This window comes from Carassius carassius, chromosome 9 (assembly GCF_963082965.1).
Source record: "Carassius carassius chromosome 9, fCarCar2.1, whole genome shotgun sequence".
NCBI lineage: Eukaryota > Metazoa > Chordata > Actinopteri > Cypriniformes > Cyprinidae > Carassius > Carassius carassius.
In genome coordinates, this window is record NC_081763.1 from 7,248,701 (window position 1) to 7,274,931 (window position 26,231).

General features: G+C 38.1%; 1 protein-coding gene across 1 annotated transcript; it reads left to right on the top strand.

The window, feature by feature from the left end:
• Window positions 1-22,645: 22,645 nt before the first annotated feature.
• LOC132148814 (E3 SUMO-protein ligase CBX4-like) lies at window positions 22,646-26,231 on the top strand. Its single transcript, XM_059557534.1, has 5 exons — window positions 22,646-22,886; window positions 22,991-23,034; window positions 23,378-23,443; window positions 24,699-24,765; window positions 24,856-26,231. The coding sequence occupies exons 1-5, from the start codon at window positions 22,818-22,820 to the stop codon at window positions 26,125-26,127; spliced, it is 1,518 nt and encodes a 505-aa protein (XP_059413517.1). The 5' UTR covers window positions 22,646-22,817; the 3' UTR covers window positions 26,128-26,231.

Here is a 26,231-nt window from a genome sequence, read left to right on the forward strand (position 1 = left end):
GCTGACGACCACCCCGCCGGAAGAGACAGGAGTGGCTGGGGCATCCCACAGAAGCCGATGCTGCAAATAGTACACAAACTCCCAGAACTCCAAAGTTTCTAAATGCGCCATCTCCTCCTGAGAAACTGGATCATCCAGCCCGCTGTTAAAATAATCTTTAAGGGCTGCGTCATTGTATCCCATACCCTCGGCCAGGGACCAGAACACCTGTGCCAGGGCACCCACCTCATTGCCCTCTTCGCGGAGGGCGATCAACTTCAGATACTTCGCCATCCGCTCCGCCATCCTGGCTGGGGAGCGGGAAAAAGACATACCGCTGGTTCCTTGCATGACGGAGTCCTTCTGTCGCATACGGTGTTACAGATACCACAGGAGAGGGAACCAATTGCAGGTAAGTCCTTTATTTGAAGGGTAATCCAAAGGGGTAAACAGTCCAGGCAGGGTCAAAACCAGAATATCCAAACATAACATAAACCAAACAAGAAGACAAGGCAAGGCAAGGGCAAGAACTGACGGACATGAATTAACATTCAACAAGGAACATTAAACAAGGACTCCGTAACACAGACTCAGACAGACCGGGTATAAATACACAGAAGGATAATGAGGGAACAGGAGACAGGTGGGGAACAATCAATTACTAAACAGGAGGAAAGTGACCAAATAAGGGAACAGGAAGTGATAAGGAGACAGACACCGTGAGAAAGGAGGACACCTAGTGGAAACCCAGGGAACACAACCCAGACACTGTGACACTTACAGACTGGGAGTCAGAACAGCCTGCATTGTAGTCCTCTCTTCCAGGATCAGGAAACAGTCCTCCATAAAATGCACTGCACACATCTGAATATTTGGGTTGAACTGTTCTGAATCCGTGTTGTAAATACAACTTAAACACTGATTTCTAGTCATGTCCTCTTTTGGAAGAACAAACAAAGTGTTTTCGCTTTCACAATGAAACAGCGTCTATACGACATGGTGGCGTTGCTAACAACACTACAGCGAAAATCAAAGTTATGCCTTTTGGTCATTTGGGTGCTTGTATGTAAATCTTCCCACAAAGTGACATAGACATGCGGGGGGGGGGGGGGGGGGGGTGTTTAAACGAGGCATTTCAGGGTTGTGTGTACGAGACTTAACTTTTATAAAGAATATTTCTTTGGTTTTGAGATTTTAGTCTTTGCAACTCTAGGGATCTTATCTATTCACCAACAGCTTGTAACACTCCAAAAAGAAAGGAAAACTTAAGACTGCATCATATGAAGCCTTTAACATGACAGCGGCTTTTGGGGATTTCAAAACAAAGTTCCAAAAGTGCAATTTTTTGAAAACAATACACTGATATCTTCTCCGTGTAAATGTTTGAATTTATGAAAACAGTGATGTCATGCGCATGCGTATAACATGTTTGCTTAGTGTTTCCATCGAAGGACACATTTGTGACCATGGACTACAAAACCAGTCCTGTGTTAATTTTTTTTTTATGCTAAATTGAGACTATACATCATCTGAAAGCTGGAAAAAATAAGCTTTCCATTGAAATATGGTTTGTTAGGACAATATTTGACAACTATTTGAAAATCTGGACTCCGATGGAGCAAAAAAAATCTAAATACTGAGAATATTCACAACTCTCAACATTCAAACCATTTTATAAAGTGTTTGTTCACTTATTTTTTTTTTTATAATTGGTATGTTGTCAACGACAGTTCAATCCATTAAACACACTCACAGACTTGTTTTTTTCCCATCAAGAAATAAATATGGTGCTACCCTCCCTGACTACGGTCTTTGTAAACCAGTGCAGTGATGCTAAAGCACATTTTGTGTGAACGGCCCAACACAATCTCATGGCAATCCATAGCTATACAGTTAGTCAGTTAGGGTTTTTTAAGAATTCGTATAGTCTCATTTGTTCATTTTTGTTCAATCTGCTTACACCCATGAGACAGTTATGTGTAGGTATGGCCCATCATGCTTTATTTGTTCTGAAAATGTTACATTTTCATACGAATTTATACAACACAATCGGCACCTTTATAAATTAGTTAAGAGAACTGGTTGAACAGCCTTTATTCTCATTACTAGGACATTAAATATTTGAATCAAATTAAGGAAAATAACATGCTAATTAAAATATGGTATTTATACATCTTAGTGTTTATTGTATTCATTTAATGCTGAATATAATAAAAATTATATTACAGGAATTTTAATTACAGTAATGAGAATCATCAATGGGAATGATGCCTACAAAAACAATTGAACGTAAAACCTCCAGATGCATTACAGTAATTTGTGAGGGAAAAGTGCAAAAAATTTCATAAACATAATATGTTGATAATGATTTCTTACATTTACCTTTTAAGTTTTTTTGTGTGATTCACCCACCAAAATGACATCATAGATAAGACAGCATTTTATAATCTTGTTTGTTGTGGAAAATTATTTTCCTTAAAGCAGTTTATTCAAGTTTGTTTCCTTGTTGTTTCCCTTAACAGAAAGAAGATTAGATCATAGTCCGTATGATCATGAAAGCTTAGATCAGAAGCAATATTGTGGGTTGGTTTGCTGTTTTCTGATGCAGGCAGTTTTGCAAAACCAGTAAATTAGCTTGCATCATCTGTTTTTTCATTGACGTGCAAAAACGTCACATAATGGCAATCTGGCTCTTACTCGCTTCAACACCCACTTACCAAACACTTACCCGCCTAAAAGAGCTTATATGTGCATTTAACCAATGGACTGTTAAAAATACAGGTTTGAGGTTTGGGATAAGCTTTAATTTCCTTTGGCTTTCCATAATGGAAGTCAAGAATACCTTTTCTATTTCCTGTGAGCGAGCTATTTCTGGAAAGCTAAATCTGATAAAAACAAATGATGCAGGTAACAACATGAAGATATCATGAGCCATTTCAAATCCGTCCTTAATTTTATTCCTAGCAGTATCAGGTTGCTTTTATTAAATTAAACCTGTGTAATTTTAACATTACTCCTTTAATATTGTATTTGCCATGGATTATCACAAAAAGCTTTTTTGAAAAAAAATGTCAGACCTTATGAAAGTGGATTTTAATGTGTATGTGTTTTCCACCGTGGCCCACTTGAAGTGCTTGGTTTTTAGTACATGAAGTTAAACTAAATGAAAAAGAAAGGTTTTCTTGGAAATTATGTAAACTAAAATAAGTTGAGTTTGTTTATTTTACATTGAATATGACTATCATGTGTAAAGAATACATTTAATTATTCAACAGTCCAGGCGTTTAAATAAATCCTAAGCATTCATGAATTTCAATAAACAAGCATTAAGCTCAACAGCAGAGAGACGTATCAAATCTTTATGAGATCTAAGCTGGAGAATGTTCCCAGTGGTCCTGGTGTGTTTCCAGATAGTTATTTCCTTGGCGACGGATTCCAGGGAGCCAGTTTGAACTCCCCGATCAACTCAAGTCAGATAAACAAGAGCACTTGAGCGGTTAAAGTCCCCTGTAAATGCCGAGACACACCCAAACATATCCTCGCTTCTTTTTTTCTTAAATAGTTCTTGTGATTGTGCAGCAATATTTCCTGAATTTCTCCACTGAAACCAATTGATGAAAAAATAAATAAATAGAAAATGTTTGACTAAATAATCTCAATGTTCCAGTTGAATGTTATTAATTGTTCTTCTGGCCTTTCGTAACCCTTCTTCTTCACCTCTTCGCTCAATCCGAACCCCTTTTGGTATTGACTGATCAGATCTGGATCGAATTCATCTATCTGATTTGCACAAGTACATTTGTGCTGTTTATAAGTTCTATTTTGTTAGGTTGGATGTATATGTTTTAGGTCTTTCACATATGCTATACAGGCAATCACAACTAATGTGTTCTGGAGAGAAGAGGTTTTCTCTGTTTCTTGCTTAGCGTGATAATGAATCATAGGCACAGATGTTATCAAGAATTATTCACTGAACCCTTGCACAGATCTTTGTAGGAAACCCGCCCACACAAGGGATAGAAGGAACCATGTTGATTTATTTATTTAATTTTTAGCTTATTCTGTCCTACTACAAAAAATTTTGTAATATGTCAATAATGTGCTAACACAATCCATGACTTCACTGGAACTCTGAATGGGTAATTCTCAGGAAATTGAATGGTTTGAGCAAGTAAACTATTATTTTAATAATTTCTTGTGAAAAGGTTACTTTCAATTTTGTCATGGCCAAAGTACATCACAAATACAATTTTTCCATAGAAATTTTTAAACTGTAACACCCAATTTTGAAAATTGCCTTCAGGTATTTATTCTTAACACCAATGCAAATCATAAAGCACTATAACTGAATCAATTTTTTTTAAATTTATAATTATAGTGGGATTATATTATATTTAATTTCCAGCATGCCTAGTAATAAATCACACTCCTATAACTGAAACAAATATTAAAAGCCAAGGACATTTTTCTTTTAGAATATTTCATGTCACACCGGTTATATTCTGAATGTTTTGAATTTCAAATTTAGGTTTAGACAATGAAATAGGGAAATTCAAGGAAGTACAAAGAAAAACAGTTTCAACCATGTGGTCAAAATTTGCCATGATGTCACTGTCATGTAAAAATCACTGTTGATTTTAAATATGGTGTCAAGTACACAAAACAGAAAGTTGAACAGAAAGTACAGACACAAATGTTCTAATTTTTTGTCTTTACTTATGTGGTATTTACATGATGGTAATGGGAGTAGTTTCATTCATATACCTACTGTTTATATATAAATGGCATTGACCTGATTCTGTGAGTCATAACCCTCTGTACTCATGACGGGGGTTTCCGCCGTAATAAGAGCCTCTCACAGGGAATCCTTTCTGTAGGAAAAATACTTCCACTCAGAGTCCCCCTGTCCTCTCTGTCTGGAAACGAGTCTGAAATCCCTCTATGACTGTAGGTGTTTTTGGGGGTTGATACACTGGGAATCTGAGGTAAAATAAGTGAGAAGTCACTGTATGAGTTGGCATTCACTGCGTGGAGCACTGTTTAGCTGTATTTGAGAAAATCAAACATGTCTTTTGTTTTATCCAGAACAGAGGTGGGTAGTAACGAGTTACATTTACTTCGTTACATTTACTTGAGTAATTATTTGGGGTAACTAATACTTTTCGGAGTATATTTAAAGATGGGTACTTTATACTCTTACTTGAGTAAATTTTGGGGGGAAAATCTGTACTTTTACTCCGTTACTGAGGGCGACGCTCCTCTCGTTACTTTATCTTAATGCAATAAATGGTTTAAATGCTTTAGTTTATTCCAAACGCGCCGTCTACTTTTCTCTGGGCAATGAGCGATGCTCAATCGCGAATGATTCATTCTTTTGAGTCAATTCTGTTCAAAGGCTTGATCAAACCAATTGGCAAACGAGTGAATTGGTTCGTGAATCAGTTTGAATGAGTCGTTCAGTTCCCTGCCGCATGCGCTGAGCGTCTGAAGCGGTTCACTCGGAGTTGTAACGTTTAACATCAGCAGCGTTGAAAACATGGCTGGAACTGCACTGAATTGAAAGCAAATCTGCAAAGGATATTATTTGCTAGCGATGGAGATCCTTATTAGATGAACATCGCGTGTGCTGTCTACTGTTTAACAGGTAATAACTTGGCCTACATTCGATTACAGTACACGATACCACTGTGACATTACTTTGTTGTACGTGTGTGGCTTATAAAAGAGGGCAGTCAAGTTGAATGCAGCTTCCAAAAGACAAAAATAGCCGATTAAGATTTTATTAATTTTAATATCTGTGAATCTGTGATTGCTTGCTGGCGCTGAGCCAGAGATAGATGTGTTTTTACAGCACTGCGCATTATAACCAATCACACACGATTCTGTTGAGCTTATTAAAGCATTGGCCAATCAGAGGCGTTCAGATGAGTCATCGCTAAAATGCCGGTGCTTCCTTCACTCGCTCACTGACTGAATACCTCTTTCTGGTGAATTCTCTCGTCAGAAACAACAAAGTGCAGATGTGTGTACGAATCTTTAATTAAGATATTGATTTCACAGTGTTAACAGTTTCAGTGATTTTAATGGGAGTTTCTGAGAGTGATTGAAATCTAGACTGTCAGTGAAAATTATCTTTAATAATGTAAATGTTATTTGCTCTCTTTCTTAACAATGAAAGATTAGTAGCAATATGTATATCACATTAACTTTTAATGTTAATTTCACATTTAATATAAAGTCAGTCGTATTAAAAATATGTTATGGCATGACACCTATATCTGTTACTCAAGTAAACAGACAGGGTTTTATAATAAATTACATAAATTGGAGTAAAGGCTGATGAAATATATACATTTATACACGCACACATACATTACATACATTTTATCTATATATCTAAATAAAAATAGGCTCAGTATATATGACCCAAAGTAACTAACTACTTGAGTAGATTTTTTATCCGATACTCTTTTACTCTTACTCAAGTAACTATTCAAGACTAGTACTTTTACTTTTACTTGAGTAAATATTCCTAGAAGTACTTTTACTTTTACTTGAGTACAGTTTTTGGGTACTCTACCCACCTCTGATCCAGAACTAGGGAATAACATAGATTTTTTATTCGTCACATACATGTTTATATAGAGCATATATAACCAGCAGTAAAAAGTGAGCAGAACTAAAAGTAGCCTACAGATTTGTGTACTTTGTGTACTAACAAACTACTACTTTCAATGATTTAAAGAGTGAATTGGTTTGTCCTAAACGGCTATTTCATGCTTGTACACTATGTAGTGCTGAAAATTTTGAATAGTTTTACTGGATGTGTTCGTCCCAAACACCGGCGGTGCCAGATGGGGTCCTGGGGGGTCTCAAGACCCCGCCAAAAAATGCCTTGACCCCCCATTTGACCCACCACCCTATTCCTGATAAATATATATATATATATATATATCCGGGATAAATTTAAAAAAAATTATCTTCAAACTACGCAGAGTAATAATAAATAATTATTTCGACATTTAATTATTTCGACATGATATGCTTTGTTGTTTTTGTTGTTTAGTAGCAGTAATATGCAGTTATTAGCCGTGTCCACTGTATTTTTTGTTGGTTTTCATGAGACCCCCCTTTAAATGACCAGGACCCCCCATTTCCCCCCCCCAATCAAAATTGTCTGGAGCCGCCACTGGTCCCAAACTGTTCTCGTTCTATTTTATGAAGTGCTGGAAAGTAAAAAAATTATTTTGCTAAATCCAATCGATTGTATATAAATTGTGTATATAACCATGGTTCCCCGAGGGAATGAGATGCTGTGTCTGAACGCTTTGGGAACACCTCTGCGTGACCACGTTCTGAAACATGTGAAATCAGTCCAAGTCCAGGCAAGTCTTCATGGGCGGGATGACCTGGTGACCAGGAAGCTTAAAAGCATGTGCGGTGTAGACAGCCTTAGCTTCTGATTAGTGAAGGAAATTATTGCAGGGATCCAGGAAGTATGGCAATGTGACGCAGCATCTCATTTCCTCTGGCGGCCATGGTTACATACATAACTTAGAGACATTCCCCTTAAGGAATTTGCGCTGAGTCAGAATGTTTTGGGAACGAGATTACCCACTCCGCCACACTTGCATTTCCCTGCCTAGCTTGTCAAACCTGACAAATATAAGCGGGGTGGACCAGCCCATAGCATTACAGATGTTGTGCATAGACACTCTAGAGAGAAAGGACTTGGAGGCCAAAACACTTCTTGTTGAGTGCGCTCTGACCCTAAAAGGTGAAGGGAGGTCACAAGATTCATAGGCCAAAGATATTGCATCCACAATACACCAACTTAAAGTCTGCTTGGTCACCTGGAGACATCTCTTGGGTGAACCAATGTAAACAAATAATTGGTCAGATTTCATCCACAGGGAGGCTCTGTGGACACAAGTATCCAGCACTTAAGGGAGGAGAAAAGAAATTCTGCAGCATAACTGTCCATGGAATTAGTAAAAGTGAAAGTGCAAATCATAACTTTCGCCAAGTATGGTAACCCATACTCTGAATTGGTGATCTGCATTTAACCCATCTAAGTGAGAAGTTAACACACCCAGAGCAGTGGGCAGCTATCTCCAGTGCCCGGGGAGCAACTGGGGGTTCAGTGCCCTGCACAACGGCACTTCAGCCATGGGTATTGAGGGTGGAAGAGAGCGCTGTTCAATAACTCCCCTTCACCTACAACTGCCAGCACATGTCAGCAACAAGACTCGAACCTGTGACCTTCGGGTTACAAGTCTAACTCTCTAACCATTAGACCACAGCTACTGCCCTAAATTACTGTGGGAACCTTAGGCACATAACCTGGCCTAAGGTATAGGAATGCCTTAGCCATACCAGGCTCAATCTCCAGAAAGGAAGGGGCCACAGAGAGTGCCTGGAGGTCACCAACTCTCTTAAGGGAAGACATGACCAGGAGGAAAGCAGCCTTAACTCTGAGGAACCTCTCCGGAACCACCTCAAGGGGTTCAAAGGGAGGTTTACAGAGAGCTTCTGAGTCCACGACCAAATCCCAGGATAGGAATCTAGAGTATGAAGCAGGCCTCAGCCTCAAGGCACCATGGAACTCCAGCACTGAACCAACAGGGCAGTTGACTGGGTCCAGCTGACAGTTGCCACACCAGGAAGTAAAAAGTTTCCACTTCAAGAAGAACAATTTCCTTGTGGAGGGAACTCTGCACTGGAACATGGTCTCAACAACCTCAGTTGAGAGACCGGAAGCTATGAGCTGTGGGCCACACCCACAGTTTCCATAACTCCGGGCGCAAGTGAAGGAAAGAGTTCCCCTGAGCGAGGAGCCCCCCATGGCTAATATAGCCAGGCAGTTGATGTGTCAGGAGAGATGGCAGCCTTCCCTCAGACTCTGGGCGAGTCCACAGGCTCATCCTCGTCGAAGCCCACCACATCAACCTCCTAAGATAATGACATGTGGAACATTGAGCTCTCTCCCCGAGGGGAAGAAACTGATTCAAGTTTTTTTGATCCCTGAGAGAGAGCGCTAGATCTGGTGAGTGAGGGCAAAAAAGGGACAAGCCCATCCATCTCCAACCCCTCCACCAGATCCATTTGTGATCCCCACAACCACATCCACACTCTCTGCCTTGGTAGAAGACCTCCTCGAAGACTGTCCGGCGGGAGCAGATCATACATAACGAGAGCCACTCGTAATATGGACAGTCATCCCCCTGGAGAGCTGACTGAGTGAGTTCCGCTCCCAGACAAGCAAAGGAGATTATGTGTGTAACTGCCCATAATGAAGCGCAAGCAAGAAGGAGCACACAATCTAAAATGTTGCTTGTCACTCTTCATAACACACATTATCAGAATGTGCACAACACACACACACACACACACACACTCAAGAGAGACAGAGACACAGAGTGCTTACTAAAGAAGCAGATGCTAACAATGTTTCCACTGCACATGGTTTTAAGCTTCCTGGTCAATACGTCATCCTGCCCATGACATATTGCCATGCCTGTGTATACTTCACTTTTAATATGTACACAAGAGTCAGTGTACAGTGCGTGTGATGCGAATAATAGTAAATCATAAATCAGTTCATCCAAAAATTCTCTTTCGTGTCAATTCTAATTTTTTTCTAGTAAATGGTTTACTCCTCTCGCTCTCGTAAGAGCTGGAAGTCTGATTCATTCTAGTGAATCAGTTTGTCCTAAACAATCCTCTCTCTGTATCAATGGAAAGTCCAACTCATTCTAGTGAATCGGTTCATTCAGACTGTTCTTGCAAATGAATAGATTCAAGAAAGATTTGCCGACGTCCCTGCGTGGCATTGTTAATCTTTTTTATAGCAAACATTTAATTCATCTCATCATTCATCAATGTCTTTGGCTCAGTTATATGAATTATAATTGCATTTAGAGAAAATGTATCAGTTTGCAAGAGTTTTCTCTGTAAAGGCGATACTTAAAGTTAGGAATAGAAAATTAGCATCCCTAACACCATCTGTTGAAGCCTAACAAATTTCTTATATACTTACAAACTTGGTGTGATAATTTATTACCTAATGCATGGACAATAAGACATTTTAAGGGTGCAAATACATTTTCAGTCCACTGTACATACTGTATTGTTTATATTTCAAGGTTACACAATGTTCCTAAAAATTTACAGTTTTCTTCATGGACATTAAACTATCTAAGATGTGTTTAGGATAGAGGACAGCATGAGACCACCACCTCTAATCAGTCAAATGAGTCTGTTGAATGACTGATTCGGGATGGAGTTCAGAGTTGTTGGATGAGCTCTTCTGAGGAGAATGCGATGATCTTGGCAGAGTGTAAATGTTTTGATCGTTCCAGTTTCTGATTCAGCTTACTCAAAACATTGTAAAATCTGTACAGATTTGTCTCTAAGCCTTCCACGGCTGATTATTGTTCTTCCACTGAAAATCATAGTTCACATGGTCTCTCCAGGGTGCCAAAGTCTGCAAAGAGATCCAGCAAAAACTTGCCATCCTTTCCATGACGCAGCAAAGTGAATAATACATGCAAAATAATGAGTTTACTGCCTTTTCTTGTCATCTGTTTCATTTCCTTCAGCAATGCAGTATTCATAGGATTAGTGCGTTTTTATACACTTTGGGTGTGAAACTGATTCTGCATGTGCCATAAACGGGTTCGGTGTGCTCATTTCAACATTGGATTAAGAAATGTTCTGTAAAAAAGAAAGTGTTTTCACAAATACATCTTTAGTTTAGCCTGTTTGATATTGTCTTGCAACTCAAGAAACTGTAATTCGTCATAATTTCAGTATTGCATGTTTTCAGTTTTTTAATATAGTCACTCCAAGATTTTGTGCTGCAATGCATGATAGAAGTTCAAAAAAACCATAATAAAATTAACTACATTTTTAATTGCAACTCTGTAACTTGAAAAACAGTAAGTGGGATATTGTTGGTCCAAAATGTGTGTTATGTAGAGTCAGATCAATTGAATTTTTTCTTAGTCTGTGTGACTCTATTGGCCTAATATGTTGGATCAAATGTAATTGTAAGATCTGACGATTGACACTCACTTCATGTTGTGAAAACAGTCTTGGAAGAACAGATTAGTAGAATGATTTGTGGTTTCTGAAATGTAGCTGGGAAAAGCAATTGTTGCCACAATGCAGACAGCTGAGCACACATGGCCGCCCTCCCCAGCGCTTGTTCCATTGTTTTTCAGTTCTGCCATCTCCAGAGACCTTCCTCTAGATTAGTCTGCTTTATTTTCACATTTTTAATAAGTAGACCATGTTATGCCGGTATTTCAGTTGAAGTATTTTGAGCATGTTAAAGGATTTTCTTTTTTTCTTTCTTTTTCTCTCTCTTGCAAAAATCAAAACAAAACTAGTTACAATCAAAATAAATGATTTATGACTAGAAGAATACATGAGAAGAAAACATTTATTACATTTGTTCAAATAAAGACATCTTAAAAAGTACTACTTATGGAAAGAACCTATATGATTACAAAAATATTTTTTTTAATCAAAATATTTATTTTTTTCCCTACAAATTTTTAGAACTCCCTTATAAACTCAAAAAGTGAATTTTTGGAAAAAAGAATGTTTTGGGAATTTTGGAATTTATTATTGGATTTGATTAGAAGACCCTGTTTTTTCTTTTCAGAAACTCATTAGGTTTTATTATGTTCACATACTTTTTCCATTGTTTGAAAAACAGAAAGAGAGATAGAAGAAAGAGAGAGAGAGAGAGGCAGGTTTAGGTCCCATTTTCGGAGCTAAAAATTCTAATAATTGCTTAAGTTCCAGACATCTTTTCATGCATTATAGGGGCTTTTGTTCATCCGTTCATTCATGTTTTTCCCTGCTTAATTGTTTTTCCTCTTTGTCTAGCCTTCAGAGCAGTAAACAGATGCGGCGAGTGAAAACAACACCTGAATCTCATTTCTAATCATCTGATGAGGGGCACTGGTATCCCAGCATGGTGAGTCGTGACTTCAGCCACGCTATTATTATTACAGGACTGCCACTGACCAGAAGTTCTCATATAGAGAACTGTTTTCAGTCTTTTGGAATGCTGTCTGTAGTGTTTGGGATGTTTTACAGCACCATCATGTGCACCTGGTCTCGTGAAATGTTTCTTTGACCATTATACAGCCTTGAAAAGCAATTACCAGGAGTAATGATTCCCATGAGGAGGCTGCTCAGATCAACACATGAAACAATCATTTGGTTCTTACAGTGGTGTGCTGTACTCCATTTAAAACTGTTTTCGAAAGCATCTCTATTTGAAAAATATTTATGCATGCTGATGTTTTGAATTATTAAATATTTGTGAATGTTTTCAGTGTCTCTTATGCTAAGGCTGCATTCATTTAATGGAAAATATAGTAAAAATATATTGTGAAACATTATTGCAATTTAAATGAACTGATTTTTTGTTTGTTTTTTAATATATTTTACTATTTAATTAAAATGAAGCTGTTCCATGCCAGGAATAAATTACATTTTAATATATATTAAAATAGAAATCAGTCATTTTAAATTGTAAAAATGAAAACAAAAATGCATTATGTGTTTAAACATACATCATATATATTTCCTTTATATATATTGAATTTTCATCATATATATGACTCCCCAGTAAAGCTGTAATGTGCGACTTTGATTATTCCAAAGTGAAACTCTGTTCTGTTGCAGTACACAATTGTTTGTTGCTTGTAAATAGCAGGTGTTGGATGGGACAGAAAGCAGGAAACACACCTCACTTTACATTCTCCACTCAAGGACATGCTGATAACGGCCCACAGCAATGTGTGTGTGTGTGTGTGTGTGTGTCTCCAGCCTGCAGATGAGCATTTCCTCAGTCTCGCTAAATCACGTATTTAGCCTAATGGTTTTAATTCGCTTGTAAATGAGCATCAGGTCTGCTGTAATGTCAAATGCACAGTCACAAGGTGTGATTGACAGGTCTATTAACACTTCACATGGCTTTTAACAGCATCCTCTCTTAATGCATGACGTGTGTTATAAGGAGATTTGATGTTCGTAAGGATTTTGCTGCAAAGTGTGTGTGAGAAAGAGAGAGAGTGGCTCTGCCATTAACCTGTACTTCTTCCTCATTAGTGCTGTATCTCTGTTGCCATGGTGGTCTATTAGAGGGCTCAGATTAAAGCATCATTTGCATGTCAATGCGACTGTGTGTGTGTGTGTGTGTGTTTGTGTGTGTGATTAGGGGGTGGGTATTTCCAAGGGTAGAATTGGGGCAAAAATAGCTTACAGTCTCAATGTTGTGTTAATATAAAACAACTGACAGTGACGGCAATATTGATAGCACAAACCCCATAATTATGAGGAATGAACAGTGAGGCCAAAGAAATGTCTGAATATCATTGCTTGAGATGTCAAAACAAATGGCAACAAAAAGTTGGGAGAAAAAAGGGAAGTGATGCACCTGTGGTTTGGCCTCTATGGATCGAGAGCTGTGCGGTGGGCAGCTGGGCCACTACATACAGCTGTTTGGCAGCTGCTTCCCTCTTGCATTTGTTTCATATTAATGTATGTTTGTGTTAGCGAGTATGTTGGACATAATAACGTACTCTGGGAATAAGAGCACACAGTCAGTTCTTCAGCTAAAAACACATGCAAAAGCACAGCCTGCATTCACACAGTCATTGTATTTAATATCAAGTTTAATTCACAAACCGTCTCGTTCACAGAACAACTTACCCTTCATAAATATGGAAATGCAGGACACTTGAAACATAAGTTCATGTGGAAAAACACAAACGTTAAAACTGCAGGTTTGTGGAGCATATTGTATATTTTTACATATTGTATTTATTATTTACTGTTGAGTTTATATATTTTTTATATTTACACACACACACACACACACACATATGTATGTGTATATACTATATATACACTCACTGGCCACTTTATACGTACACCTGTTCAATTGTTTGGTAACACAAATTGCTAATCAGCCAATCACATGGCAGCAACTCAATGCATTTAGGTGTCTAGATGTGGTGAAGACGACTTGCTGAAGTTCAAACCGAGCATCATAATAGGGAAGAAAAGGGATTTGTTTTGTTGGAGTATTTACAAAAACTGCTGATCTACTGGGATTTTCACACACAACCATCTCTAGGGTTTACAGCGAATGGTCAGAAAAAGAATATCCAGTGAGCAGCAGTTGTGTGGATGAAAATGCCTTGTTGATGTCAGAGGTCAGAGGAGAATGGACAGACTGGTTAGAGATGATAGAAAGACAACAGTAACTCAAATAACAACTGGTTACAACCAAGATAAGCAGAATACCATCTCTGAACACACAACACGTCGAATACTGAAGCAGATGAGCTACAGCAGCAGAAGATCACACCGAGTGTCGCTCCTGTCAGATAAGAGCAGGAAACAGAGGATATTATTCACACAGGATCACCAGAATTGAACAATAGAAGACAGGAGAAATGCTGCCTGGTCTGATGAGTCTGGAGTTCAGACATTCAGATGGTGGGGTCAGAATTTGGTGTAAAGAACATGAAAGCATGGATCCATCCTGCCTTGTCTCAATGGTTCAGGCTGCTGCTGGTGTAACGGTGTGGGGGATGTTTTCTTGGCACACTTTGGGTCTCTTAATACCAATTGAGAAATGTTTAACACCAGCCTACCTGAGTATTGTTTCTGACAATGTTCATAACTTTATGACTTCCAGCAGGATAATGAACCATGTCACAAAGCTCAAATCATCTCAGACTGGTTTCTTGAACATGATAATGAGTTCACTTTACTCAAATGGCCTCCACAGTCAGCAGATCTCAATCCAATAGAGCAGCTTTGAGATGTGGAGGAACGAGAGATTCACATCATGGATCTGCAGCCGACAAATCTGCAGCAACTGAGTGATGCTTTTATGACAATATGGACCAAAATCTCTGAGGAATGTTTCCAACACCTTGTTGAATCTATACCATGAAGAATTAAGACAGTCCTGAAGGCAAAAGGGGGTCCAACCCGGTACTAGCAAGGTGTACCTATATAATAAAGTGGATGTGTGTGTGTGTGTGTGTGTGTATGTGTGTATATAAAAATAACAATATTACATACATGCATACATGAGGAACACCTCATGCGTCTGTCATCCTTTTGTTTGAAGTTAGGATTGTACTGCTGATAGATCTGAGCAGGATTAGAGGCTTCGGTGAGTCATGACGGTCAGGAGTGTTTGTGACTCATCTCCTGAAGGATAATGAACATCTCTCTACGCCCTGAGCCATGACACCCCCACCCCTCAAATTCCACAGTCCACCCTCACCACCCTAACCTCACTCAGCCAAATCTTCATACGCACAATATCTGCCTCTCGCAGCGGGAGAGAAACATCATCAATGAATATTAATGACTCAGAGGTGGCAGCTGAGCACATCAATGCTACGTCAAAACCCCTTCTGATATGAAATGGAGAAAAGTGCAGAATCTTTCAGCAGCTTCCCAAATCTCATTTACTCACACGCATTTTAATGACGTAGCAACTGAGAGGAGACTGATCTCATCTTCATGTGTTTTTCTTTCCATTGCGTGTGTATTCAGACTTCTTAGTCATCAGCTGCACCTTGGTGACTTTGGAATTCACTGAAATGTTCAGGCATTTCTTTCCGAATGCAATTATGACAATAAACGAAATGCACATTTAGAAAGTGCAAAAATGCATTTACTTTCAATTTACACTGTAATTTTTATATTGACTATACATGCCTGCAGTGACAGAGTGAATCAATAATACGTCTGTTTTGCCTGTCTTGATCAATAGTAATATAAGACATTATTATAGAAGACATTAATTCTGGTAGCTTCTACAGTACAGTGCTGCATACTAATCATGACTTCTCATTTTTGCTTCAGTTTCTGTCTAATCTTAGAAATGCAAGTATAAATAACAGATTATGCAAATTATACATGCAATTGACAATTTAATGTATTATAAATCCACTATAAATACCCTATATGTACTATTTATGCTTTCAAAAAAATGTGTGTGAAGGTTTTGTAAACATTGACTTATTCTCCTTCACTTTGTGTATCTTATACAATAGCAGGGCATTCACGTGGCCTGAAGGCAATAAGGCATCTTGTTGATTTTGAACGATGTCACTTGAAGATGAAATCGCGCCAAGGGGAATTCTTTTTTATTAAAAATAATAATAATAATAATTAAAAAATATATATATTGCATGCATATACGTATACAGTTTATATAGTCTTAGTGCACAACAGTAATAGGCTTAATATAAAAAAAAACTATCAACCATTGTATCAAAGCAAACACACCCTCAACAACAGATAACCAGAACACCTGTGTCCATGTTTTCCAGAGGCATTCATGCTGTAATTGAGCTGTGCTTATAAACTTCTTCTGTCTCGTATTGATTTATGGCAGACAGCTATTGTGACCCTCACTGCAATTTAGCAAATAACTTGCATACAGGAAATTTGTGCTGGGAAATAATACTTTAAACATCACAAAGCATCTATTTTAAAGAAAATAAATATACAGTTTTTTTGTTGTTGTTGTTGTTGTTGTTTTACCTCTGTTTGTCTTGATACACCACATCGGCTGGATGATTTGAATACAAGCTTATTGATTTACCATTACCTTCAATGGGAATGAAAAATCCATGGCTTTCTCTTTAAATAACCATCAAATGTGCTCAAGCAAATGTGCTGAGGGAATTACAGTGAACATAACATGTGATAGTGTTATTCAGTGTGAAAAACAAGATTTGGCCTTTGTAACTATTTGCTTACTTTTGAATACATTTTTTTATTTTCTAATGTAGTATTTTCTTTGGATGCTATTTGTGAGTGGCTTATGCGTCTAATCAAAGAAGTGATTAAAATGCATGTAAAAGGTATTCATTATTATACGTGTTCACACAAAAAAGGCCTAAATCTAAGAATTATGTATTTGAATTGCATATAAAATTTACATCCATCTGAATTATTTAGTTTTAACACAAACTTAAACTTCATTCATCAATGAAGCAGGTAGGATTTCTGCACTCAAAAAAGGCATATTTTATTACTAACTATTTGCATAATTTTTTAAGTGACGTGACATTCAGCCAAGTATGGTGACCCATACTCAGAATTCGTGCTTTGCATTTAACCCATCCAAAGTGCACACACACACACACACACACTGTGAACACACACCCGGAGCAGTGGGCAGCCATTTAGCCATTTAATTTATTTTATTTAAATCATATTCTTAAAATGCATTTATTCAAATGCATAGAATCAGCAAAAAATCTGTTCATTGTGAAAACAGTTCCATTCATTTAGTTAAAAAGTATGAATGGTTAATATATGGCTAGCCGTCAAACAGACAATATCCGATAAAATGTATGAGATTAAAAGAAAGTGGATTTGATAAATATACTGTATAAATCCAATTATTGTGTATTTAAAACATTTCTTAAAAATCTTACCTGTTTCATTTATGTATGAATGACAAATATGCATCATATTAAAGTAATAGTTGCAAAAATGAAAGTCTGCTGGAAATCGTCTAAACAGATGAGAAATTTAGCATTACATGACCTGCTCAACAATGGATCCTCTGCAGTGAATGGGTGCCGTCAGAACGAGAATCTAAACAGCTAATAAAAACATTACAATAATCCACAAGTAACACCACTCCAGACCACCAATTAATGTCTTGTGAAGCAAAAAGTTAAGTGTTTAAAAGAAACAAATCCATCATTAAGACGTTTTTAACTTCAGACAGTTGCTTCCAGCTAAAATACTATTGTTTTAGTCTATGCTTAAATTTTGCTACCATGCCAAGCAGGAAGCAACTATTTTTTTGTAGTTGTGTGCTATTGTACTTTTGCATTCCATAAAGCAAAACCGACTTGTGATCTTAAAATGAACCCATTTGTCACTTGTTTAAAAAAGGAAATTCTATTCTATTCTTGCTCAACATTTCCACATTCCTCATTGTAATTTCATCTGATTGTATCTTTTAAATCACAGTTTGAAACAAAACACCCCCCATCCAATCACCTGCGTGGGCTGCTCGTCATTCCCTGGCAGATTCCTACATGCCTGCATTTCCATATAGATGGAGCACCACATTAAACTGCAATGCATTGTCCATTTATCCTATCACAGTTTGTTCGAGATATTCTTTTTTAATATGCTTCATCTTACCTGGCACATCCACAATCGTTGTTTTATTATGTGTGTGATTGGTTTCATCTGCCCAAGTGAATGTGTTATGTTGTAACATTGGCTTAATGGTCTTCGGGTACCAAGACCTCAAGGTTGCTGTGTGAAATAGCCCAGACCCTGAGACCAGATAGTCATGTTTCTAATGGATTAAAAAGTTTTGTTACTGTAACTGTTTTCAGGTTGACTCAGTAATGTCAAACAATATTGAAACATTGCACAAAAGTTCTTTATATTGGAAAAAGTTCTTCAGATCATTAAAATGTTCTTTGTACTAAGACTTTATTTACATTTATTTAAGCACAGTTTATTCAATTTTTTTTGGAGAACCTTAAATGATTCTTCTTTTGCATGGCTATGTAAACCCCCATTTGGAACCTTCGTTTTTAAGAGTGTAGTTCTGTCATTATTTATTTACCTCGTGTCATTACAAACCTGCATTTCTTTCTTCTGTGATACACAGAAGAAGATATTTTGAAGAACATTTGGGTCCAAACAGCATTTGATCCCTTTGACATTCAGTGTATGGACCAAACACAGACTTTTTCACAATAACTTCTTTTCGGGTTTGAATGACTTGATGGTCCCTTCTGAGGGATATTCCAAACCAAAATTAAAATAGTGTTTAAAATCATGCCATTTTAAACCTGTATGACTTCCTTCTGTGGAACATAAAATAAGTCATTTTGAATTATATTGGTAACTAAACAGTTTTGGTTCCCATTGGGCTCCCATTGTTTTTTTATACAAATGGGAACCGAAACTGTTTCTTTTAAATATCTTCTTTTGTGTTTCACAGAAGAAAGAAGGCCATACAAATTTGGAATGACATGATTACCTATTTTTGGGTGAACTATCATTTTAAGCAGTTGTCTCCATTTTAACCACTTGTTGAATAGGAGAAACATGAGATATTAATATATGCCAGCATTAATTTCCCATACAGGACTTAATCAAAATGCTGCTTAGCGTCTTTTATGCCTGCCAAACCAGTTCATATTTAGCTGTCCCTCCTCTCTATACATCTTTACTGACAGTATGCAGTATTTTAGACTAAAGGCAGTCAGTGTAGATGGATGGATGAGACAGCATGCTTCATTGCGTGATATAGTATTGACAGGTCAGCCACCACAGTCCTGCCGGATCCCTCTGCACCCTGGGGGACTATGCTGTCTGTTTTGGACCCCCTCCCCCTCAGCCGACAATCCCAACCCCCTTCATGTGCTCTGGGGGTAGAGGAGCATGTGCCGTGGTACTTTCTGATGAGCAGACACCCCTACCAGCAATGTGCATAACAATGACACAGAGAGCGCATCTTAATAATTCATAAAAGAAAGAAAATTAACTCTATATTTTATCTGACCAATCATGTAATAATTGAAAGATAATGGAATTCTGAAGCTCGCAGCTCAGGGAGATGCATTCTGACTGCACTTGAAATGCTTTGCAGGTATAAAGAATACATTGGAAATGACTTTCTGATGCAATCACATTTCTTTTTTAAGGCTTGCTATATGGTAAATCTCGATAATCATTGAATATAGCACCATTTTTGGAATGCTCGTGTAAAGAAAGCTCATGTAACTTCTTCAGAAATGTATTTTCTGTCATATCGCATGCGGTTTTGATATCAGGTCATTAGGATACTGGGATTTAATGAGCTCCCACTGAGCTGAGATAGACTGCCTGTAGGCCCCTCTTAACATTTTCTAATACTCTTCCAGCCCTCGACCAATCCTCTTCCATGACCCTTTATAGCGGGATAAATGCAACGCTTGGCTGGGCAATGGAAGCTACACTTAGTCTGGCACACACTCTCTCTCTCTCTCCGTCAATCCCTTTCTTTCTTTAGCACTTAGGTGCCTGGCACTCAATATGTGGAACCCCTATTTTGGGTGTTCTGTGAATGAGTTTCCATAAATGGAAAAGCTCTGCAACAATCACAGTTTAAGATCTCTTTGAGAGGTTTCCATCCAGTCAACTGTCTTTTGCTGCCAACCAGAGCACTCTTGAAATGGTTAAGGTCATTGTCATTATCATGAGCTGTGTCTGGAATTCCTGAGCTCTTATGGTATACTCAATTTGATTAAGACTTACTTCTCATAGTATAAATATTTTCCTGGAAATATACTGAATCTGCTATGTTGGTATTGTTCTTTGGCAAACAACTTTCTTGGTCCCCATAACTTGAAAAGATTCACTTAAACATAAAGGTTCCAAAAGAGTTTTTTTTTTTATAGAGATGCCAAACAATAACCAATTCAGGTTTTCAAAAGAACCTTTCAGTGGACAATTATTAAAAGAAAAATTTGTTTTCTTGGTGTAAAGATTATTTGAATGATAATAATGAATAATAATAATAAAATAAAACTCCACTATAAAGAACGTTTTTTCCAATGGAAAGGTTCGGAATGCTAAAGGTTCTTCATGGAACCATAGATTCCAATGAAGAACTTTTGTTTGTGTAGGCCTACTGTTTCATAAATAGCCTATACTTCAGATATACAAATTTAACATTCTGCTTTTTGAATACTAAGTAATTTATTGCTTTTGATACAAAGTGAAGTATGCATATTCAGATTTAACTTTCACTGATAATACGAAAAAATTCTGGTCCATCTTGCATGAGATTGAACTGCAATATCTGAGAGAATGGTTTCGTATAGTGATGAACAGCACTGAATTTGATGGAAGAAAATGTGCAGCTCCTAAAATGAATGTAGCATTGCAGTAGAAGTTGTAGTTAATATAGCCTATATATTTTCTAATGCATGTTGTGCTGGATATAGCCTATAAAGATATGAGGTGAGGGGATTTTATAGGGTTAAATCTAAACTCATATTTCTAAAAATTAAACTCCAACTACCTGTCATCGATACTTATATAACACCAGGTGTAGAGCAACCATCGTTAATCCCCGTCGTTAATATATTCAACCATTTTCTACTGCCTGTTCCTACCGCAGCAGGGTGTGTTCTTCTGGAGAGAAATACAGCGCGAGGATCAATTTCTCTTCATCAAAACACAATATTCGTCCATAAAATGTGTGACATATTGTGTTTCTGTGTGAACATTTCAGTGTGCAAATAGAGAACGTAATAAAACCCAAGAACCAGCTATATTTGCGCTTTCTTTTTCATGGCCATATATGGAGATTAGCTTGGCTGTTGACGCGCCAACCTCATTTTAACCCTTTAGTGCCTGAATTTTATTCGCTGGTAATAATCATAAAGATAAAGGTGTAATAATTGGTGCACTGTACATAATGCGTTTTAGTAATGACCTACGATTTAAAATCCTCAGATGTGCGAAAGTTGCGTCATATTATAGTCTATAAAACTGAATACATTATAGGTGTTAATGCCTTCAGCTATTAATGCGCTATGTTGGCGGTAAGATATAGACCTTCTGGCGTTCAACTGAGGAGCCTTTAATAGAACTAATTTACATAACAGATTTATAGGTGCATCCAAGTATTTTGTCTCTGTGTGCTTCCTCCCAGCAATGTTAAGGCTTTAAGCTAATAATGTACGCTGCTGGGGGTAAACGAGTGGTTAATTTACCTGTGAGGTGTCTTTAATAGAACAACTCGTTTACATGACATGTTCAGAGGTGTAAATATAGGTATTTAGCTAGTTTCTGGTTCCTGAGTATTTTGGCATCACGTTTAGTTATTAATTATTATTATTATTATTATTGATTGTTTATTGGAAATGAAAAAGGACTAGAATTGCTTTAATAGTAACCTATATAATGCAGATTTAGAGACAGTCTCAACCTGTTTCTAACACATTATACATCGAAAAAAATACATTCTTTTTGGTATGAAATGCATTACAACTAGCCTAAATGTGATAGATAGATAGATAGATAGATAGATAGATAGATAGATAGATAGATAGATAGATAACATGTTAGGTGAGATTTTAAGCCATAGCAAGCTGTATTCATGCCTATTTTTCAAGTTCTTAATTACCGCAAGCAACACCGTTTATACACACACACACACACGTCTGGTGCACTATCCTTAGACTCTCCATAGACGTAAATGGTTTTTATACTGTACAAACTGTATTTTCTATCACACTATACACCAACCCTACACCTAAACCTACCCCCCAAAGGAAACTTTCTGCATTTTTATAATCTCAAAAAAAAAAACATTCTGTTTGATGCTTTGTACCCATGGGGACCTCAATTTAGGTCCCCACGGTGACACAAGTCCCCATGAGTTGGAGTGTATTCAGGTTTAAGTCCCCACCAGTATACAAAAACCTGTAACACACACACACACACACACTACAGCTTTATATTGTGCATTTGGCACAGTTCTCAACCTCCCCTCCTCGCGCGCTGACGTCACGCGCCTGCCTTGTCTTATTATTGCATGAAGTATTTTCTGTAGTAGCAGCACCAGTGAGCTTTTCCCGGTGCCTGCCGCTTAACGTGGAGACAAATACGAGCGAGAGAGGGGAAGAGGAGGGGTACGGGACAAATTCATCTTGGGCCACAGCGGTGGCACAGCGCGAGACGGCAAAGCGTTGCAGCGAAGATTGTATTTTGCTCGTTCGCTGGAAACGGGCGGCGGACACGGGATGGATCTACCTGCCGTCGGGGAGCATGTGTTCGCGGTGGAGGGCATCGAAAAGAAGCGTCTACGGAAGGTAAAACTGCCGCGAACTAGAACGAACGTTAGTTAGTAGAACGTTAATGGTGCGGAGGATATATCTGTTGTTCCTGTCCCCAACGCGTTTTCGTTGTTTTTCAGGGCAGAATCGAGTATCTGGTGAAGTGGCGAGGATGGTCAGCCAAGTGAGTGTTTAATTGGTTTATATGCGTTATTTTAAGACACATTAACAGTAAATGCCGAGCAATGTTGTTCTTGAACGCCCGGAGTCCTACATTGGTTGCGCGCTGGGCTGTTTTTACGGATTCCATCACAAATTTTACGCGACTGAATGTCATCATAATGACATTTTACTTTACGTGATAAAATAAACTCGAATGTATTTGCTTGCATTATCAGTAGGCTACAAATGTGTGTGTTTTTTTCGCGCAGTAGGCTAATCTGTAAAAAATATATATATATTTTACGCAACCCTTGAATTTAACATATGGTTTTCTTCATTTTCATATTCTCTCGTCAATATGACAGATATAACACATGGGAACCCGAGGAAAACATTCTTGACCCGCGCCTTCTCGTGGCTTTCCAAAACAGGTGAGACGAGGGACGAAGAACTGAACTTGTGGTAATGACCATATATGGTCACGGGAGGCGGGGCCAAGTCCCTGCACATCGCAGTAGAGGATTAATGGTAGCCCCACGGGTCAGGTCTGACTGCTACAAAGACTCTCTTGATGTTTGCCTTTTATCCAGTTTTGTAAACACCCCATTGTTATTACCAGTGCTAGTCCTACAAAATGAATGTGCCATTGTATATTGACCAAATAAAGATTAAATTTTTTTCCTGTCAGGGTAGTGGTTCTCAAACCAGGGGACCATGACCCTCTGGAGGCCCCATTAAACACATTAAACTTTCAAAGGATGTGGGTGATGACATATATATGAATGAAACTTCTGTAATCAGAAACATTTATTGAAAATATAAATTTCAGAAGAAAAAAAAACTTAATATTGTCTTGAGTCAGCAAGTTTGATATCAGCACTGAAAATAACTAAGCTTTAGAACAACTTGGATCAAATAATTTCATACATTCCTTGAAAAATACATCAGTAACAGTGTTCTCTGGCATACCCCTATGTATGCACTCATGTCTATGATCTAATCTGCTGTCAGTGGTTTTGTGATGTTCACACACCCCTTTCTGTCTGCACTGTTCTGTTCTGAAGATAAAAGTATAATGAGTATCAAAGCATTCCAGAAACTCAAGGAAAAGACTTGTTAAGTTTAGATAGCAGTTTTCGCAATATGTTTCTTGAGTTGCATTCAGTGGTTAAGCTGCACTAGAAGATTGAGAGTGTCATGTTACTCACTGTGTTCTTGTCTTGTGTAACCTGCTGATCAAAGGGATCGATTCGACTGTGGCTTGTGATCTGAATGTTGCACTAATGTTGATAAGTACACTCTTGAAATTAAATGTTCCAAAAGTTTTTTTACAGCAGTGCCACAAAAGAACCATTCAGGGTTCCCCAAAGAACATTTCGTTGAAAATTCCTAAATAACCATTTTCTTGGTGTGAAGGACATTTTAATAAAAGTAAAGAACCTTTAGTACAATGGAAAGCTTCCATGGATTTTAAAGTTCTTAATGGAACTGTAGATGCTAATAAAGATCGGTTAATTTCAAGAGTGAATGAGGATATTGGTTCTATTACACATGAATGGGTTAATGAATGGTCCATTAAGCATTTTAACACTGCAGTTTTACTGTAGTGAAAACCGTAGTTTGAATATCCAGTGTGTTGTGTTGAAAATATTGAATTTATGTATATATTTTATGCATTGTTTTCAGAGAAAGGCAGGAGCAAATGGTGGGATATCGCAAAAGAGGGCCTAAACCCAAACACCCTCTTGTCCAGGTATTTTGTTATTCCAATTGCAGTTTTTCCAATTGCAGTGCATCAGTTGGCAATATTTTTTTGTTAACACATATTCTCTCTTTGTTCCAGCTTCCTGCGTTTGCTCGTAGATCAAGCATCCTGGGTGGTCTTCAGGACACATCATTGGATGAGGAGAACCAGCCCAAAGTGGAGCCCCTCCAGCTCCACTGCTCACGGCCGCAGCACTACCAGCTGAACAGCAAAAAACACCACCTGTACCAGCCCAGCTGCAGGGAGATCTCCGTAGAACAACATGTGATTGGGAAAAAGAAGCACTTCTACCAGCTGAACAGCAAGAAACATCATCACTACCAGCCGGACCCCAAGATGTATGACACACCACTCACGGGACCCAATGAGGTCAAGGTTCAAGACCCTTCCAGCAAAGTTTGGAACCTCCCTCCAGCCTTGCAACAGAAGTGGATTAAGAACAAAGATACCAGCTGCCTGAGTAAAGTGAAAGATCTGTCTATCCAGCTCAAGAGCCTGCCGGATAATGCTGACAAAGCGGAGTGGGCACTTAAGACGAAGGCCAAAGAGTTCGCACTTCCTAACGGCATCAGCAGCAAGATGAAAATAATCAAGAACAAAAACAAAAACGGACGAATTGTGATTGTAATGAGCAAATACATGGACAAAGGTGTGCATTCATCTAAAGTAAAAAACAAGGATGTTTCTCAAGTGGAAACGCAGCACAATGAGGAATCTACACTGAATAATAAGGACAATCTTTCTGATGGTGAAACTTCAGAAGGCCGTGAGAATGGCACTGCTGAGAACACTAACACATTTTCTTCTTCTAGTGAATGCGTTCATGAAAACTCCATCAAAAAGGCTGAACTTCCAAAAGCTACGTCTACAGAGACTGAACAAACAGTGATGTATATATGCGACCAACCAAACTTTTCTCCCATGGAAGCAGAGAAGGCCCCCCCATCCCACATGGACACCAAACTCAATCACCGCAAGAGGAACCTCTCAGAACCCAGTGAGGATGTGAGAAACTGTAAGCAGTTCATCAGCTCCAGGAGTATACGTGCACCAAACACCGTGCTTTCATCCCCTCAGAGAGAACCTATAGACCTGCATTACAGAGGCTGCCTTGCCAGCAGAGCCTACAGTTATGACTTAAGCGACACCATTCCTGAAGAGCCTATTGACTTGAGCTGTGGTCCAACTAAAACTCTTAAACAGTTTCCCACAGCGGAGAAGGTTTCAGGAAGCTCAGTGCAAGCGGAGAATACAAACAACAATTTTAAACCATTTGTGGGTAACGTTATCATCACTGATATCACTACGAACTGCTTAACCGTGACCTTTAAGGAATACATTCAAGGATAATGACTACAATTCGCTGGACTGAAATTTGTTCATTTGAACCAGCTCAAAGTTGATTCATGTCAGATGCACTAATCATAACCATTCCTGATAATGTGGAGACGTTT